At 56.1% G+C, this 19020-nt stretch overlaps 1 protein-coding gene across 7 annotated transcripts in view; it reads right to left on the bottom strand.

The window, feature by feature from the left end:
- The window catches only part of STIM1 (stromal interaction molecule 1), a 69852-nt gene that overhangs the window by 38416 nt on the left and 12416 nt on the right, over window positions 1-19020 (bottom strand). For 4 of the 7 annotated variants that reach the window (XM_051791196.1, XM_051791197.1, XM_051791201.1 and 1 more), the window contains exons 2-3: window positions 6496-6626; window positions 393-507 (exon numbers count right to left, since the gene is read on the bottom strand). In XM_051791196.1, coding sequence (XP_051647156.1) covers window positions 393-507; window positions 6496-6626 — 246 coding nt within the window. Of the gene's footprint in view, window positions 1-392; window positions 508-6495; window positions 6646-19020 lie in introns of those variants that run through there. The other 3 variants (XM_051791199.1, XM_051791200.1, XM_051791195.1) reach the window with 2 other exon arrangements.

Genomic DNA, 19020 nt, shown 5'->3' with positions numbered 1-19020 from the left:
ACCTGCAGGAAAACACAACCTGCAGGAGAACTCCCACGCAGCTCCACTGAATATTTAGGGTGTAATTATTCCATTAACATTCCAGCTGAAACTGGGAGCTTAACAGAGAACCTGGAACTGGACAGCATTTGGCCCTATTTCACACACATTTTAGGGTGGAGAAACAAAACAATTTCTACTTTTGTGGCCATGCTCAGGTGCAGCATTAAGAGTCTGCAAGTGAGAAAATCCTGAAAATCCACCCCAAAAAAAAAAAAAAGCCAGGAGAGCACTGGTGCAGGGCAGGAAGAGCAGCAGCACATTCCTTCTGGAAGCTCTTCCGAGAGTATCCAAAATCCAAACTCTTTGGCCCTTTTGGGAAAGGGTTTCTTTGCTTGTTTGCCTTTTTTTACCTTCAGATGTTTTCCAGGCCTTCCAAAGATCTTCCACACTGATGAGCTTGTCCTCTCCATGGAAGGTGCTGTGCTTGACTGCTGGGTCGTGGTAATTCAAGTCCTCCCTCAAGAACTAGGAGAGGAATAAACAGCAGGATTAGGCTTTGGTTCATCTTGTAGAGGCACGAGGAGCATTAAAAAAATTTGAAGAAGAAGAAGAAAAAGAAGGGAAATCCCAATGAATAAATATAAAGTATTATTATATATGTAAGCTATTATATAAATATATTATAATAATAGACATAAACTTGTACTTCTCTCTAATAAAATCATTAGTCAAATATTTTTAGCTGCTGGCCTAAACTGACAAACCAAACTGGGTATGAACATTCCCTGCAGTACCCTTGGAGATTTCAGTTCCTGGGAAGACCAGCTAGGAAATATTCAGTAAATACGTTCAATTAATTTTAATACAGAGTAGGCATAATAAATAATTATAACCTCATTTTCTGGGATTCCAGACTTTTCTTTGAATTATACTCTCACCAAAAATTCACCTAAGTGGCACAAGGGAACCAGCTTTATGTCATTGGAATAAGAATTCAAACCATCATTATTGGGTTTGACCTGCACCTTTCAAAGCCAAGCTGGAACAAATGCCATGTTCCAGCAGGGAAGGAGGGAATACCACTGAGAAATATGTATAAATAAATATATCCCAGTTGTGGCTGCCTCTGGATCCCTGGAAGTATCCAAGGCCAGGTTGGACAGGGCTTGGAGCAACCTGGGCTGGTGGAAGGTGTCCCTGCCCATGGCAGGGGTGGCACTGGATGGGCTTTGAGGTCCCTTCCCACCCAAAGCAGTCTGTGAAATCACCACCAGCAGGAGAACCACTCACACTGCAGTGCCCAACAGGTGGAACCAAATGAAGGGATAACTTCCCATTCCCAGGATAACTTCCCATTCCCATCCCTCCCACGTCACCCAGGGCACGACCCTTTGCCCCCGGGCCCCTCTGTGTGCAGTGGGATCCCACCCACAGGAGAGTCCTCTGAGATCTGCAGCTTTAACATCAGACAGGGCCAGGACCAGCTCCAGGACAGCTTCAACATTCCAGGCTCCTGCAAATCCACTGCAGGTGCTGCCCAAGGTCCTGTCAGCTCCGGCCTGGGGCCCCTCTGCTCCCCTGCCTTTGGCTGCCCAGAGCCGGGGCAGGAACATGGACAGTGGGAACGTTTGGGAAGAGGGCCCTTCCAGCAGGGCAGCCCCTGCCCCTGGGGTCCCCTCCCGGTGGGTCCCTCGTGACTGCAGCAATGTCACCGTGTCACTGTCACCGTGTCACCGCCGCAGCAGGATCAGCTGCTGGAGCAGGATCAGCTGCTGGAGCGGGATCAGCTGCTGCTCGGTATATTTAGCTCGGGGAGCACAGAAAGGAAAAGTGATCCCTTCAGCTTCCCTTCGGAGCACGGTCCCAAAACAAACCCCCAGGGGACGGAGCTGGGGGTGGGGAGAACATCCAGAAAACGGGTGGGAAGGAGGGTGCAGGATGGGGATGGAGCTGCCTGAGGGGCTGCAGGAGCTGGGCTGCTCCCACCAAAGCCCAAGGAGACCTCAAAGCAGATTTTCCATGTGTGCCTTCTGGGGGAAAGAATTCCAGAATGGTTTGGGTTGGGAGGGACCTTCAAGACCACCCAGTTCCACCCCTGCCATGGGCAGGGACACCTTCCAGAGACACCTTCCACTATCCCAGGTTGCTCCAAGACACCCAGATGTTCCAAACCCCAGGCACGAGAACCACTGCACGAAATCCTGACCTGCCTGCAAACCACTAAAAAGCAGCACTTTCAAAGATCCCACTGATCCCAGCCCTGGAGACACCCAAAATTCCGAGTCCCGGGAAGGGATTGGACCTATCCAAGCTCCCACATGGACCATCTCCAGAGATCCTCTGGAAACCACCCCCAGCCTTGGCAGGGCTGCAAATCTGCAAGAACAGAAGGAAACTGAGCCAACCCCAAGTCTCCCACCAAGCACAGGGAACGACAAACCACGGGCAGAGCAGCCAAAAGCAACGGGAACAGCACCACAGCTACAAAACACAACGTGGATGAGCCGAGATCCCAGCGGGAAGGCTCGGCTTGGGAATGCTGCTGCTGATGCTCTGGGGCCTCCAGCATCAGGAAGGCGTGGAGATGCTGGAGGGAGTCCAGAGGAGGCCATGGAGATGCTCCAAGGGCTGGAGCCCCTCTGCTCTGGAGCCAGGCTGGGAGAGCTGGGGGGGTTCCCCTGGAGAAGAGAAGGCTCCAGGGAGATCTGAGAGCCCCTGGCAGGGCCTGAAGGGGCTCCAGGAGAGCTGGAGAGGGACTGGGGACAGACATTTTGGCTGAAGGCACACTCAGAAATGCATGGATCCATGAAATGGGATTTTCTGGAGGGTTTTTTTCATAGAATCACAGAATATCCTGAGTTGGAAAGGACCCTCAAGGATCACCCAGTCCAACCCCTGGCCCTGCCCAGGACACCCCAACAATCCCTCCTGTCCCTGAGAGCGCTGTCCAATCTCTCCTTGAGCTCTGTCTTCTGTGTTTTTCTATCTGCAGAAACTGCAACTACTGAAATGATTTTTCAACCCTTCCCATCCCTCCCACGTCCCTGGATCCGTGCCCACCCTCCTCCCCAGCACCAGCTCCCGGCTGTGCCGGTGCCAGGGGCCGGAGCTGCCGTGTGCCGGCAGAGCTCCCTGTGCTCCCGGTTCCAACAGCTGTCCTGGGCCATCAATCCCACTGAAACACAGACAGCTCCTGCCCCCAAAGCCTCCTGCTGTCCAGGGAACCCGGGCTCTGCATCAGGGCTTGAGAGGAGTCAGGGCAGAACATCCGAGAGCCACTGGGAACCCGCATCCCAAAGAGCTGGAGCTGCCTTTGGAGTGAGCAGGAGGGCAGAGATAGATCCCTATTTAGAAGAGTTCCCCGAGAGGGAAAGTTCTTTCATTTATAATCGAGGCCAGTGATGTCACCTGAAACTTCATTGAAAATTCACCTCCCGAAAGGAAGACAGTAATGATGACTTATGGACGGTGTGAAAGTTGTGGGACAAAATTCCACCTAGAATTTGGATATTTTAAAACCACAGTTGTCTGTGTCTCCACTTCTGCCCAGTCAGGGCTTTCAATCCAAACAAAACACTCCCATAACTAAACCCCAAAGAGAAGGGGCCAAATTAATAAATGAAAATACAAAGTTCTCAACCAACCAGGGAGATGCCCATCCCTGGAAGTGTCCAAGGCCAGGTTGGACGAGGTTTGGGGCAACCTGGGCTAGTGGAAGGTGTCCCTGCCCATGGCAGGGGGTGGCACTGGATGAGTTTGAAGGTCCCTTCCAACTCAAACCATCTTGGGATTCCATGAACCCCATAAAAGGTTTCAATTTGAGCCTCCTGCATTCTTCCCAATAATCCCCCGGCAGCTGTCCTGCTGCACAGACACGGAGTTAAACCTGATTGCAGGGTCCATGTGGGGAGAGAGACATAACCTTGACAGGGAGAACCCAACAGGAGCCAGCTCAGGGAGGGAGACTCCTGAAATCCCTCACTCAGTGGCTGCAGATCCCATTGACAGGGGAATGTAATGCAACTTTTATCAAAGTTTCAAGCTTAGCAGAGGTAAAGCAGCAACTTTAAAGCAGTATGGAATCACAGGGACATGGAATCACTGAGGCTGGATGTGACTCCAGCACTGCCCTGGGCAGCTGTGCCAGGCCTGGACAACTCTTTCCATGAACAATTTTCCCAGTATCCCATGGAGCCTCCCCTGGCACAGCCTGAGGCCGTTCCCTCTCCTCCTGTCCCTTGTTCCCTGGCAGCAGAGCCCGACCCCCCCTGGCTCCCCCCTCCTGTCAGGGGGTTGCAGAGCCAGAAGGTCCCCCCTGAGCCTCCTTTTCTCCAGGCTGAGCCCCCCCGGCTCCCTCAGCCCCTCCTGCTGCTCCAGCCCCTTCCCAGCCCCTCCTACAAGCAGAGGAGCTGCTGGAGCAGGATCAGCACTCCAGGGCTCAGCACTGCTGGGACCCAGCCCGAGGGGTTGGAAGAGTGGCTGTAACAGCACCAGGGCAGCGATTCTGGAGCCCTTTGGAAAAGCCCCATTCACTGCTCACACCCTGGCAGTGCCCCTGTGCCCAGGCTCTGAGCAGGCACTCCTGGCAGGGTTGGTACCAGGAGCTCCACGACTCCGCCGAGGGCAAAACTGGCTCAGAGGGACAAAGAGTGCCAGCTGTGCCCAGCCCTAAGAACACGAGGCCTATTGCTAATTAATTTAGTGCCAGGGGAGCAGGACACATGGAGTGAACTCCAAAGCTGCCCCAGGAGTTGGTGGGAGAGGCCAAGCTGCAGCTCCAGCAGAGCAGGGAACTGCCCCCAGGGAAAACACCTCATGGAGGAACCGCAACTGGAACCGCAACTGGAACCGCAACTGGAACCGCAACTGGGAGCTTCTCACTTGTTTTAATTGCTCTGTTATGTGGGACTGAGGGAGAAGGAATGGCACTGCAGCTTGGGAACAGCCCCCCAGCTCCTGCCACACGAGGGCTGTGTCCCTGGGGAATGTCATCACTCCCAGGGGCCCTCGGGATGGCTGGATTTGCCCAACAAACTGAGCTGTGAGTTTGGAGGGAGATTTAACCTCCATGAGGATAAATTCTTTATGTGAGGAACTCCCAGTGCCTAAGGGGGCTCCAGGAGAGCTGGAGAGGGACTGAGGACAAGGGATGGAGGGACAGGACACAGGGAATGGCTGCCCACTGCCAGAGGGAAGGGTTAGATGGGATATTGGAAAGGAATTCCTGGCTGGGAGGGTGGGGAGGCCCTGGCCCAGGTTGCCCAGAGAAGCTGTGGCTGCCCCTGGATGTGTCCAAGGCCAGGTTGGATGGGGCTTGGAGCACCCTGGGCTGGTGGAAGGTGTCCCTGCCCATGGCAGGGGTGGCACTGGATGGGCTTTGAGGTCCCTCCCAACCCAAACTACTGTGGGATTCTGTGACCTGGGAGTGCAGAACTGCCTGTGAGTGGCAGCAGATCCCTTCCCCCACGTGCTTGCTTTCTGCTTCCAACACTTTCCTGTTTAGATGCCAGTTTTCCTTGGAAGACAGAATTCCTCACCTCCAACAGAGCCCTGTGAATGAACCCCCCCAGCAACTGAAGCAACACCACAAACAAACACCTCCCCTTTTCCAGCAGGCTCCTCTCTACTGGGTGCTTATGTAAACAAAGAACAACTTCATTTCTCTGCAAGGAAGTTCTTGGTAAACAACTAAAAGCTGCTTCTTTTTCAGCAATGAGCACATGGACTGGAGCTGTTGGGGCTGGGTGGTGGAAGAGCACAGTCACCATGGAATCATGGAATGGTCTGGGTTGGAAGGGACCTCAAAGTTGATGGACAGGGACACCTTCCACTAGACCAGGTTGCTCAGAGCCCCATCCAGCCTGGCCTAAACGTGGCAATCTGAAACAGGCAGCAGGCAGTTTGTTTGCCCCCAGAGACACAGAGGCTCCATCGGAATCCAGAGCTGTTTCCCAACCCCAAAATGGAAAAGGGAATTAAATAATAACGATCATGTGAACCAATCTCCTTGTCTCTCTGTGTTGGAATAAATGGATAATACCTTGTGTGTAGAACATCATGGAATCCCAGAAGGTTTGAGTTGGGAGGGACCCTAAACCCCACCCAGTGCCACCCCTGCCATGGGCAGGGACACCTTCCACCAGCCCAGGTTGCTCCAAGCCCTGTCCAACCTGGCCTTGGACACTTCCAGGCATCCAGGGGCAGCCACAGCTTCTCTGGGCAAGGACACAATGGTTAGAAAGTGCCAGCAGGGAGGAGCAGCCCCAGACACCCCACTGATGGTGGTGAGACTGCCTGGATCAGCTGGGGCTGGCAGAGTTTCCTGGGCAGGGAGGAGAGAGGCTCCAACCTGGATCAGCTGGGGCTGGCAGAGTTTCCTGGGCAGGGAGGAGAGAGGCTCCAACCCCCTGAGCCGGCCCAGCCCTGCTGCAGGCACGGCCCAGCCCTGTCCCCACGAGGAGCAGCCCCTGCCCACGGCCCCACAGAGCCCAGCACTGGGCACTGGGCACTCACCTCGTCGCTCTCCTCCACGTCCACGTTGCCGTTGGCGTCGTCGTCCATCTGCTTGTGGATGTTCCTCACGGCCTCGAAGCTCAGCTGCTCGTCCTCGTCGTGGCACAGCGGCTGGTCGATGCGGCAGAACTCTGGGGGCACGGCAGGCAGGGCTGGGGCACCAACCGGGCACCAGGCCTGGCACAGCAAACCCCCCACCCTGGGGCTGGAGAGCAAACCCCCCACCCTGGGGCTGGGACAGCAAACCCACCACCCTGGGGCTGGGCCAGCAAACCCTCCACCCTGGGGCTGGGACAGCAAACCCAACACCCTGGGGCTGGAGAGCAAACCCACCACCCTGGGGTTGGAGAGCAAACCCTCCACCCTGGGGCTGGGCCAGCAAACCCTCCACCCTGGGGCTGGGAGAGCAAACCCACCACCCTGGGGCTGGGAGAGCAAACCCTCCACCCTGGGGCTGGGCCAGCAAACCCACCACCCTGGGGTTGGAGAGCAAACCCACCACCCTGGGGCTGGGACAGCAAACCCCCCACCCTGGGGCTGGGAGAGCAAACCCCCCACCCTGGGGCTGGGAGAGCAAACCCTCCACCCTGGGGCTGGAGAGCAAACCCCCCACCCTGGGGCTGGGCCAGCAAACCCCCCACCCTGGGGCTGGGAGAGCAAACCCCCCACCCTGGGGCTGGAGAGCAAACCCACCACCCTGGGGCTGGGAGAGCAAACCCCCCACCCTGGGGCTGGGAGCTGGCACTCACAGCAGGGACCAGCACTGCGGGCACCCGCAGGGGAACCTGGCACTGCTGGCACCCACAGCAGGCCCTGTGCAGCCACCACAGCCCTACAAACACCCTGCCAGCACAGGGCAGGGCGAGGCCGTTCCCTCCACACCAGCCCCTCGGGCATTCCCGGCGCTCCCGGGGCAGCTCTCCCAGCAGGGGCTGGCTCCTGCCCGCAGGGGAAGAGCCTCCCGAGCTCCATTTCTCACTCAGAGCTTGTGCTCTCCCAGCAGGGGCTGGCTCCTGCCCACAGGGGAAGAGCCTCCCGAGCTCCATTTCTCACTCAGAGCTTGTTAGTGTTGGCACCAGGTCCAGCTGGGACGCTCTGGGAGGAAGAGTTGTGTGTTTATAAAACACATCAATTAGAACAGTTCCCTCCTTCCTGATTATGGAATGGGCTCTTCTGGCTGGCTTTCACATATTTTTCTACTTTTCAAGACTAACAGCCTAAATTTTGCTGCAGTCCCGAGTCCGTGTCAGCACCAAACGTGGCTGATCCAGCCCTTCTATGGCACTGCTGGGAGGGAACATGTGACCTGCACTGGAGGGAAGAGACAGGGAATCCAGAGACACCACGGAGATGCTGCCAGACTGGAGCCCCTCTGCTCTGGAGCCAGGCTGGGAGAGCTGGGGGGGCTCACCTGGGGAAGAGAAGGCTCCAGGGAGAGCTGAGAGCCCCTTGCAGGGCCTAAAGGGGCTCCAGGAGAGCTGGAGAGGGACTGGGGACAAGGGATGGAGGGACAGGACACAGGGAATGGCTTCCCACTGGTGAGACGCCCTGGACAACGATGGAGCCTCCTGTAGAGGCAGGGCTGGTGTCCTGCTGCTTCCCAAACCTTGGGAGGTTTATCCCACACTGTCTGTGTGGCTGGGGGAGTCCAGCAGGCCCAGGAACTGGTGACCAAACCAGTGAGTGCACTGGGAACACCCTCCCTCTCCCAGCCTGGCAAGGCTGTCCTCTCCTCCACAGCACTCTGGGTCAGCTGCTGGTGCCAACAAGTGGACTCGTGGAGCCTGAGCTGCACCTGGGAAACACTTGGGTGCCCTGAGGTTGGTCTGAACAGAGCTGGGTTTCCTCTCCCACCCTCCAAGTTTTCCCCACAGCCACTGCAGAACAAGCTCAGAGCTTTGGGCTGGGCCCCTCTGCACTGGTTCCTGCCCTTCGTCCCAGGGGCATGGAGCAGGAACACAGGATGGGCATTGTATTCCTGCTGCCCTTGGACAGGACTCCTGAAGGAAAAACGAAGCCAGGCTAAAAGATATCTCCCAAAATATTACAAGATTATCTTGTTCCAAGGCTGTGCTTGTTATTGCAGTGCAGAACGTGGCAGCACCGTGGCAAAGTTCAGATCGTGGAAGGCAAGGTCATGTCACTGTGAAACCAAGAGGGTTTGTGCAGATTAACACCCTCCTGACCACAGAACTGAACCATGTGTGCCCCAGGGGCTCATCCAGCATTCAGGGAACAGGATCTGAGGGGGATTGAGGGGGATCTCTCCCAGATTTCTTGCCACCACAAGAACAACCCCGGGGTACTTGGAGCACAAATGCCAGGAGTGAGGATTGACTGAAAGCAGCAGAAAGGGCAATAAAACAATGGCTGCCAGGGGCTGATAACAAAGTACACCATCAAAGGTGATCAAATCAAAAACAGGGAGGAATTTGGTGTTTTCATCACAGTGACAAAGACCCTGAATATGGAGCAGGGTGATTTAATCAGCAGAAGACCCTGCACTGATAACAGAATGGTCCTGAGGTTTCAGCAGGGAGGATGGGCCATTCCCCTCCCTGTTATCTCCATTCCCCTCCCTGTTATCCCATTCCCCTCCCTGTTACCTCCATTCCCCTTCCCTGTTTTTGCTCTGGGCTGCAGCCACAGAAATACCCAAAATGAAGAACCATGACCCTTCCTCAGACTGATAAAAGATTAAGCCTAAAGATCACACTACAAAATCATCCAATGGTTTGAGTGGGAAGGGACCTTAAATCTCCTTCAGTCCCACCCTGCCATGGGCAGGGACTTTCCACTACCCCAGGGTGCTCCAAGCCCCATCCAGCCTCCCCTAGGACACTAACACCAGGTCATTTTGACACACCCTATGGCACCTTCAGCAAGCAAAAGCCTCAAAATGAGTCTGAAATTGGCTTTAAGTAAATCTTCTTCTCCCAGAAGGCCCAGCCCTGATTTTTGGCACAGCAGTTTCCACAAGAGACACTTGCAGCCCTTGGGAACTGAGAGCACTGCCTGCTCTCCCACCCCCCTCTCTGAGTCATGCCAGGCTTTTGTCTCCAGGCTGCTGTTTGGTGCCTCCAGGCTTGGTTTTATCTCCCCACTATCACTCTCAGCAGGCAGAACAAAGAGTGCCTTGTCCCTCCCGGGGGTGTCCTTGATGGCAAACTAATGTGGGCACATCAACAGGGGCCAGCTCTGCACCCTCCTCCCAGCCTGGCACCCCTCCTCTGGCCAGTGCCCCCCACTCACACCCACCCCAGACCATCAGCAGACAGAGGCCAAAGTGCTACAGGAGAGGAAGAGCTGGAATGTCACAGAACCCCAGAATCACTGAGGCTGGAAAAGCCCTCAGACACCACCATCCCCCAGCACTGCCAAGGCCACCACTAACCCCTGTCCCCAAGTGCCACATCCATGTGGCTTTTCAATGCCCCCGGGGATGTGACTCCCACCCTGCCCAGGGCAGCTGTGCCAGGGCTGGACAGCCCTTCCCATGGAAGATTTCCCCCAATACCCAGCCTAAACCTCCCCTGGTGCAACCTGAAGCCATTTTCATGCACCATGGAAAGCAGTTTGGGTGGGGTTTGGTTTACAAACAGCTTACAAAGTCTCTTTTTTCTTTGCCCAGAGAGGCTGTGGAGGCTCCAGCCCTGGGGACAGTCACACTCCACGGGACACAGCCCTGGACAAGCAGCTCTGGGAGGCTCTGCCCCTACAAGGGGACCATCTCCAGAGGTCCCCTGGAACATCAAACCATTTCATGCCAAGTCTTGCCTTTCTCGTGGGAGATTCTCTCTAATGAGAACTGTGTTTAATTTCGGGTTCCCTTAACTTCCTTATCTGTAATGACCCCCAGAGCTCTTTGGGGCCCCGGTAGCACCAGGCCCTGCAGCAGGAGCAGCCCCAGGACAGCAGCAAACAGCAGCTTAATTACTGGGATTGTCATTTACATAACTGGCTTTTATAAACACCGGGCTGGCAGCCAAGGAAAAAAGCCCTATATTTGGGGAAAAAGGAGTGTTTACATATTTCACCCGTGTAAACAAGGGCTCAGCTGAACTCCCTCACTCAGGGCTCCTCCCCCCCAAATCTGGGCTTTAATCACAGACAACTTCAGGAATTTCAATGGAGGCATTAAACTGGTTTGTAAGGGATGTATCCAGAGACTTCCATCCCTCTGGAGGGGCAAGGAGAGTGAAAGGGAATCCTGATATCTTGCAAGGAGGCTGCAGAGCAGCAGCACAGTGAAGCAAAAAGGGCCTGGGAACAATCCAGGGTTTCCAGCTCCAATTCCCAACCAGCAGAGCCTGACAGAGCTCCGAGGGTATCCAGCTATTCCCACTGTCTCTGAGGGTATCCAGCTATTCCCACTGTCTCTGAGGGTATCCAGCTATTCCCACTGTCTCTGAGGGTATCCAGCTATTCCCACTGTCTCTGAGGGTATCCAGCTATTCCCACTGTCTCTGAGGGTATCCAGCTATTCCCACTGTCTCTGAGGGTATCCAGCTATTCCCACTGTCTCCGAGGGTATCCAGCTATTCCCACTGTCTCCCAGGGTATCCAGCTATTCCCACTGTCTCCCAGGGTATCCAGCTATTCCCACTGTCTCCCAGGGTATCCAGCTATTCCCACTGTCTCCCAGGGTATCCAGCTATTCCCACTGTCTCCCAGGGTATCCAGCTATTCCCACTGTCTCCCAGGGTATCCAGCTATTCCCACTGTCAGGACACTGCACAGCTGGAATTGTTCACTGCAGAGAGAACTGTCCCTGCTCCTCCAGGTTTAACCCTGGGAGATGCACAGAGAAATCCTGGCTTTAAAGGAAGGGGGATTTATCAAACAGGACTGGGATTTTAGCACATGCCCATTTCCCTGCTCCCCTTTCCCTGGTTCCCTTGGCACTCCCACTCCTTCCCTGGGAGGTGCAGGGCCAGGGCACCAAGTCTTGCTCCAGAGGGCAGCAACATGGGACTCTTGGCTTCCCACTGCCAGAGGGCAGGGTTAGATGGGATATTGGGAAGGAATTCCTGGCTGGGAGGGTGGGGAGGCCCTGGCCCAGGTTGCCCAGAGAAGCTGTGGCTGCCCCTGGATCCCTGGAAGTGTCCAAGGCCAGGCTGGACGGGGGTTGGAGCAACCTGGGCTGGTGGAAGGTGTCCCTGCCCATGGCAGGGGTGGCACTGGGTGGGCTTTGAGGTCCCTTCCAACCCAAACCAGTGTGGAATTCTGTGATCAATATGGACCTTATCCATGTTTCCACCTCCCTCAGAGCCTGGAAACTCCAAAGGTGATTTTCCCAGCAGTTCTGGGAGGTAAAACAGGCAGCTGAGGGGAGTTTCCTCTCAGCAGACAAAGCAGAGCATTCAAGGAATCAGCTCCCTTAAGACACTGAATTATTCCCATGCTCTTGTGTGTCCCCATCACCCCTGGGATGTTCCCTGGTGTCCCCATCACCCCTGGGATGCTCCCTGGTGTCCCCATCACCCCTGGGATGTTCCCTGGTGTCCCCATCCCCCTGGGACAGCAGGGGCTGGAGCTCAGCAGGAATTCACTGCACTCAGTCATGTTTCCACTTCACAGAATCCCAGAATGGTTTGGGTTGGGTGGGACCTTAAAGCTCAGCTCATTCCACCCCCTGCACCGGCAGGGACACCTTCCACTAGCCCAGGGACACCTTCCACTAGCCCAGGGACACCTTCCAGTAGCCCAGACTGCTCCAAGCCCCGTCCAGCCTTCGGTGACTACGGAAGTTTCAGCAGGAGTTCAAAGACAGACTTCTTCCCCTCTGAGGAAGCAGCTTTCAGGATGCAAGAAACCATCCCCTTGAACCCAACTCAGATTAAACAGTCTAGAAAAAATGTAAATCCAAGAAGAGATTGGGCTGTTTGATCTCTGAGAGGCTTTTAAAGAGAGAAACTACACCCTCGGGTGTCTCTGCTGGAAGGTCCAACCCAAAATGTTCACAAGCCATCTGATGACAGTGCCCAGGGAAACAGGCCCTGCTGAATTCCTGGGGCCCAAATCTGCCTCCCCCGCTCTGGAGATGCCCTGGTCTCTCAGGATCAGGATGACAAGGCCACACAGGGTGAGACAGATGCAGAAGGAAGCCCTCAGTGATCCATGGAGCCTCCTGGCACCACCAGCAGCTGAAGACAGGGACGGGAAGGAATGAAGCAGCAAAGTGAAGTTGTTGTACAGTCATGAGCTTACATTCAATTAAAACCTCAAAATTCCTTCCACAAATGGGCTCCTCTCCTTGGCACACCCTCAGCATTTATTTACTACCACCAATTCCCTCCTAATGCAGTGCAATCAGCCTTTTTCATCCCCTCAATGCAACCGTTTACTGATTTAATACCAGCCCATTTCTTCCAAACATCCTCCCCCTTCCCCTTTCCTCCCAGGCTTCCACCCAAGCCCCTCCACCAGAACCTTTGTCATTCCACTGTTCAAATGCTCCACTTTTTCCAGCCCATTAAAACCCCACACCTCCCCAAATTCAGACACCCCCCCAATCCCAAGGCTATTCCCACTGGAGGGGGAAGCACCAGCCACAAACCCATGCCTGGACCTGCCTGTGCTGGCAGTGCCCACCCCTGCTCCTGCTGGGCTGTCCCAACACACGGCCCACTCTACCCACGAGGGACCACCCCACCTCCAGCAGGGTTTCTGGGACGATTCCACCCTCCCTGTGGCTCTCCAGCCTCCCCAGAGCAGAGCTGGGCACCCTTTCCTTGGGTGCTCCGGCCTCAAAGTGCCCTGGGGATCCTTGTCTGCTTCCCTCGGGCCCAAGGGCTGGGGGATATTTCTCTTGGGCTGAATAAATAAGATAACAGGAGTTGTTTGGGTACCACCCTGCCGGGCACCTCCAGGGTCAGTGAGAAAATCCCAGGGCAGGGCCTTCCCTGGAGGAGCAGCCAAGCCAAAACACCCCATGGGCAGGACCCCTCCTATGAGCTGAAATAACTGGGGATTGGCTTACTTTGTAACAAAAACCGAGGTAATCTGCCTGCTTACACATTCCTGCTCCTGGTGTGGAACAGAACTGCAGAGCTGAACTGTACCCACGGCCAAGGCCACCCAAAAACGACGGGAGAGGGACTTTTTACAGGGGCAGGCAGTGGTGGGGCATGGGAATGGCTTTAAACCGAGAGAGGAGAGACTGAGATTAAATATTGGGAAGGAATTCCTGGCTGGGAGGGTGGGGAGGCCCCGGCCCAGGTTGCCCAGAGAAGCTGTGGCTGCCCCTGGATCCCTGGAAGTGTCCAAGGCCAGGTTGGACGGGGCTTGGAGCAACCTGGGCTGGTAGAAGGTGTCCCTGCCCATGGCAGGGGTGGCACTGGATGGTTTTAGGGTCCCTCCCAACCCAAACCACTGTAGGACTCTGATATTCCCTGTTTTGGGAATGCTGTGCAGACCCACCCCGTGCTGGGGGCAGGTGGGGGGCACGGGCAGGGCTGTGAACAAGGACCTGTGGTCTCTGCACTGCAGGAGTCCAGGACGACCCCGTGGCAACACCCTGCTGCTCAAGGGCCCAGGATCAGCCCTCCTGCCCTCCTGCTCTGCAAAGAGACAGGAAGATCATCCCACTGCCCAAACCAGCCTTAGAGTGGTTTTCCCAGAATCCCACAGTGGTTTGGGTTGGGAGGGACCTCAAAGCCCCTCCAGTGCCACCCCTGCCATGGGCAGGGACACCTTCCACCAGCCCAGGGTGCTCCAAGCCCCGTCCAACCTGGCCTGGGACACTTCCAGGGATGCAGGGGCAGCCCCAGGTTCTGTCTGACGTGCTTTGCCAGACTCCCAGTGAGGGGTGGGAAGGACTGAGGGCCGATGTGAGCCCCCTGACAGCCGTGAGTCAGCGCTGCCCCAGCCCACGGCACCCCGGGATGCCAAACACATCACTGGGAGCTTTTAACTGAGGGAGAAATTGCTAAAAGTCAGGAAACCACATAATGGACGAGTGAGTCATCCCTGCCTGAAAAACTGGAGACTCCAAAGAAAGCTCAGAAGAAATCAAAGACAAACCCACGAGGTTTCTGCTGTTCCATCCCCTCATCCCCGAGCCACACGAGCTGTTCCTGTCCAGAGCCAGGGGCTGCCAGTGCCCACCTGGAACTCAGGGATACACCTGGGAAAAACACCAGGGGCAGGAACAGCTCTAGGAACAGAAGCAGAAATATTGGTAGCTCTCACCAGGTGGCAGAGGAATAAAGAATTCCCCTCTTGCACTCACTAGTTATGGACAAATCATGGAATGTCAGAATGGATTGGGTTGTGAGGGGCCTTAAAGCTCATCCCATTCCACTCCCTGCCAAGGGCAGGGACACCTTCCACCAGCCCAGGGTGCTCCAACCTGGCCTTGGACACTTCCAGGGATCCAGGGGCAGCCACAGCTTCTCTGGGCAACCTGGGCCAGGGCCTCCCCACCCTCCCAGCCAGGAATTTCTTCCCAATATCCCATCTCTCCCTGCCCTCTGGCAGTGGAAGCCATTCCCTGTGTCCTGTCCCTCCATCCCTTGTCCCCAGTCCCTCTCCAGCTCTCCTGGAGCCCCTTTAGGCCCTGCAAGGGGCTCTGAGGTCTCCCTGGAGCCTTCTCTTCTCCAGGGGAACCCCCCCAGCTCTCGCAGCCTGGCTCCAGAGCTGAGGGGCTCCAGCCCTGGGACCAGCTCCAGGGCCTCCTCTGGACTCTCTCCAGCAGCTCCATGTCCATGCTGTGCTGGAGGCCCAGGATGGAAAGCACAGAGCTGATCCAAAGGCCAGGCTCACAGCCTGGCTCTGATTCATCTTCTCAGCCTCACAGGTTGCTGAGGGAGTCCAGCACCCCAGGAAGAGCTCCAGAGCTCCAATGTGGACATCCAGAAGGGCTCTTCCCTGCATTGCCTGGCCTCTTCCTCCTCCTCCCCACCAGCCCAGGCTCCAAGCACTCCCCTAGTCCCTTCCCAGCTGTGTTGCTTCATAATTAATCCAGCAAAGCAACCCCATTCCCATGCTGCCATACCAGGACAGCTTCTCCCAGCTTCAGCCTTCTTTACCCCTCATGTGGCTCCCCAAGAATTGATGATTTCCACTGCCACAGAAACCCTGGAGAGCAGGAAACAGGGTGACAACAGCCCTGGCCGTGGCACCTGCTCTGCTCTCTGCTGTTCCTGCATGAGAAGGACCAACCTGCTGCTCCCAAACCCCCATCCCGTGGGATCATGGCCCTGCTGCAGCCAGCTAGTGGCCCTCCCAGCAAAGCCTTTCCATCCCACTGAAGGACACAACTCCAAGAGGACAAGGTCCTGCCAAGGCCAGATGCTGCCCATCCCTACGGCATCCACGGGCAGAGCCAGCTGGAAAATGCCACGTGGGAAAACACACCTTCCTTGTCTGACCTCAACAACAGCCTGCCACCATCAGCTGGACCTCTTCAGGAACAAAAACCCTTCCCAGCCACCCCATTATCCCTCCACTTCCCCAGGCTCAGCCACAGGAACACCCCGTGTGCAGCTCCCTTTCCACGCTGCCTCCCTGCAAAAGGTTGTTACTAAAAAAGAAATGGAAGAAGAAAGTCTTGCAGTGACTCACTGTGAGCAGTGGTTACTCTGGGTGTCTCTGCTCTGCTCCACTGGGGATGGAAAGGCTCCTCTGGGAGGAGAGAGGGGGGACAGTCACCCACCCCTGGGACAAGTAACACCTCCCCTGAAGTGACTGCTCTGGAGCTGAGCAGGGAACGAGGAACTTTCCAGAACAGATGCTGACTCAGCAGCACTGAAACTCTGGGGCTCCTCATCCCAGAGGGGTCCTGGCAGTGCTGGGGCAGCAGGAGGTGACACATCACAGGAGGTGACACGTCACAGGAGGTGCCACCTCTAGGCCATGAAACCTGGGGGTGCAGGAGCTGGTGCTGCCAAAATCACAAGAGAATCCCAGGATCCCTGAGGCTGGAAAAGCCCTCCCAGCCCATGGATCCCCCTGTGCCCCATCCCCACCTTGTCCCCCAGCCCAGAGCACTGAGTGCCACGGCCAGGCCTTCCTGGGACACCTCCAGGGCTGGGCACTCCAAACCTCCCTGGGCAGCCCCTGCCAAGGCCTGACCACCCTTTCCAGCAGGAAATTCCTCCTCCTGTCCAACCTGAGCCTCCCCTGGCACAGCCTCAGGCCATTTCCTCTTGTCCTGTCAAGGAAGGGAGATTTTCCAGTGATGACAGGCTGTGATTCCATCAGCTCAGCAGCTCCTGAAACCTCACCCTTAGCCTGAAAAACCCACATGGAGGGGCCACTCCCACACCTGGCTTCCCTGAGGATCAGAGGGCACTTGTGCTTTGGGAACAGCAGGGATTTCAGAGTGATCCCAAACCACCTCTGCTCCTTCCCCAAAGGCAGAATTCCCAAAATCATCAAGGCTCTTTGTAGTGATGAAAAGGCTTTACAGGGCAAGCTGGGAACTCTTTAGATAAGGTGCTCCCTGGGCACAGGGCAGAGCTCTGCAGTGACACAGTCCCTGCTGGGGTCAGTGTTTTACACCAACACTGTCAGCACAAACCCGAGGAAGGAACCCCCAACCTTTCCTTAGCCCAGCTCCAGCTGCTGCTCCACTGCCCCTGCTAAAACCCACTGCTCAGCACTCCTGAGCCTGCCCAAAGCACCCAGGAACCACGAGTGAAGAACCTGCTGAAAACCCTCATAGATTGGAGCACATCTGGGGGTTCCCCCAGAACAGCAGCTCACCTTTGCCCCATCATTTTAAAGCCAGGATTGAGCTGGTGCTTCCCCCCGGGCAGCAGGAGAGGCCCTGCAGGGTTGGGATCACTGTTCCCAGAGCTCCTGCAGTGCTGAGCACACAGCACACACTTTGGGGGAAGTTAAGGCAGGAAAGGGGCAGTTTTCCAAATCCCAGTCACTGGGAGTCAGATTGCAACAACCCAACCATGGAATCCCAGAAGGTTTGGGTTGGGAGGGACCTCAAAGCCCATCCAGTGCCACCCCTGCCATGGGCAGGGACACCTTCCACCAGCCCAGGTTGCTCCAAGCCCCATCCAACCTGGCCTGGGACACTTCCAGGGATCCAGGGGCAGCCACAGCTTCTCTGGGCAACCTGGGCCAGGGCCTCCCCACCCTCACAGGGAGAGATTCCTTCCCAAGAATTCCTGATCTAACCCTGCCCTCTGTCCCTTGTACCACACACCTGCCCCTTTTCCTGCCCCTGGGCAAAGTGTCCCCCATGGCTGTGGGTTCCAGGTGCTCTCTGACCCTGCCCCACAGCCCCTGGAATGCCCAGCTCTCACCCTCCCAGCCAGCTCTCCCCACAGATCCGTGTCCCCTCGTTATTCCCAAGTGCCCAAGGAGGGAACGTGCCATCCAAAGGCACGGAGCCAGACAGGGTTGGGTTTGCCCCCGTTGTTACTTGAGCTGAACAGACTGATCCTTTCCACAGCGACTCAGTGGGTGAGAAAAGGCCCCCCAGAGTTTCAATGGGAAGGATAAATCATGCTGGACCCGGGAAGGGAGCGGCAGGGGCGGGTTTGGGAAGGGCCCAGCTCCGTGCCGGGGCCGGGCAGGTTTCCACGGCACAGAGAGTGCCTGGGCAGCACACGGAGGGCAAACAAATAAATTCCTCAGGCTCCTTCCCCAGCACTCCATAAATCCTGCAGGCAGGGTCAGGGCTCAGGTAGGAGGGTGGGAGCCCAGTGCAGGCTGAGCCCTGAGCTCAGGACACGGAGCAGCTCCAGCAGAGCTCCGTCTCTGGGCTGGGGTCACAGGGGTGGCTCTCCCTCCCCTCACACCCATAGCAGGGCCCTGGACCCCAAACCACACATGGAGGAGCTGTGGGAGGTCACTGGGGGCTCAATGCCACAGTGGGGGGCTCAGGGCAGCAGGACCCCACTGCTCATCCCCACCCTGCATCCTCATCCCACCCGAGGGCTGGGAATGCTGTACCGGGAGTATCCTGTGTTGGAGCAGTGCCCTTGGAACAGCTCTCCCTCCCAGGAGCTGCCTGTGGAGCTCAGAGCCCCTCAGCAAAGCACCCAGAGCGTGGAACACACACACCACGGGATGGAAAGTTCACACTGGATCAAACAGCAGCCTGGGAGGGTTTGGGACCAACATGGGAATCAGTGGAAGTGCCCAGGGCCTGCAGTGGAAAACAGAGCCCTTGGGTTGTGTGCAGGTTCCTCACAGACCAGCACAGCTTCCAGTGGAGCTGAGGCTCCTTCAGTGATGTGCTTCCAAACCACAAAAGATGGCCTCATTTGAAAAAATTCTTATTCCAAAACACATGTAGGAGGGTCCAGGACTTTCTGCATGAGATAAACCACCAAACTTGAGAAAATAGCAGCTTTCATCATGCAAATTAAAATGAAAAGTATTCTCATTACTGCACAAAAAAGAAGAGACCAACAGAATATTGTTGTCATTGACAGCTTAAAAGCTAAACCCTAAAAAAACCTGCATCTGGTCTCTTCTTGAGGCAGACATGGATAAAACCATCTCATTCCACCCCCAGCTCACCTGGCTGGGGCTGGAACTGGGAAGCTCCACTTG

This window comes from Manacus candei, unplaced genomic scaffold (assembly GCF_025592945.1).
Source record: "Manacus candei isolate 608988 ecotype Guabito, Panama unplaced genomic scaffold, ASM2559294v1 h1tg000031l, whole genome shotgun sequence".
NCBI classification, from domain to species: domain Eukaryota; kingdom Metazoa; phylum Chordata; class Aves; order Passeriformes; family Pipridae; genus Manacus; species Manacus candei.
Note: the sequence above shows the minus strand (reverse complement) of the source record. Positions and strands in the feature narration are given on the sequence as shown.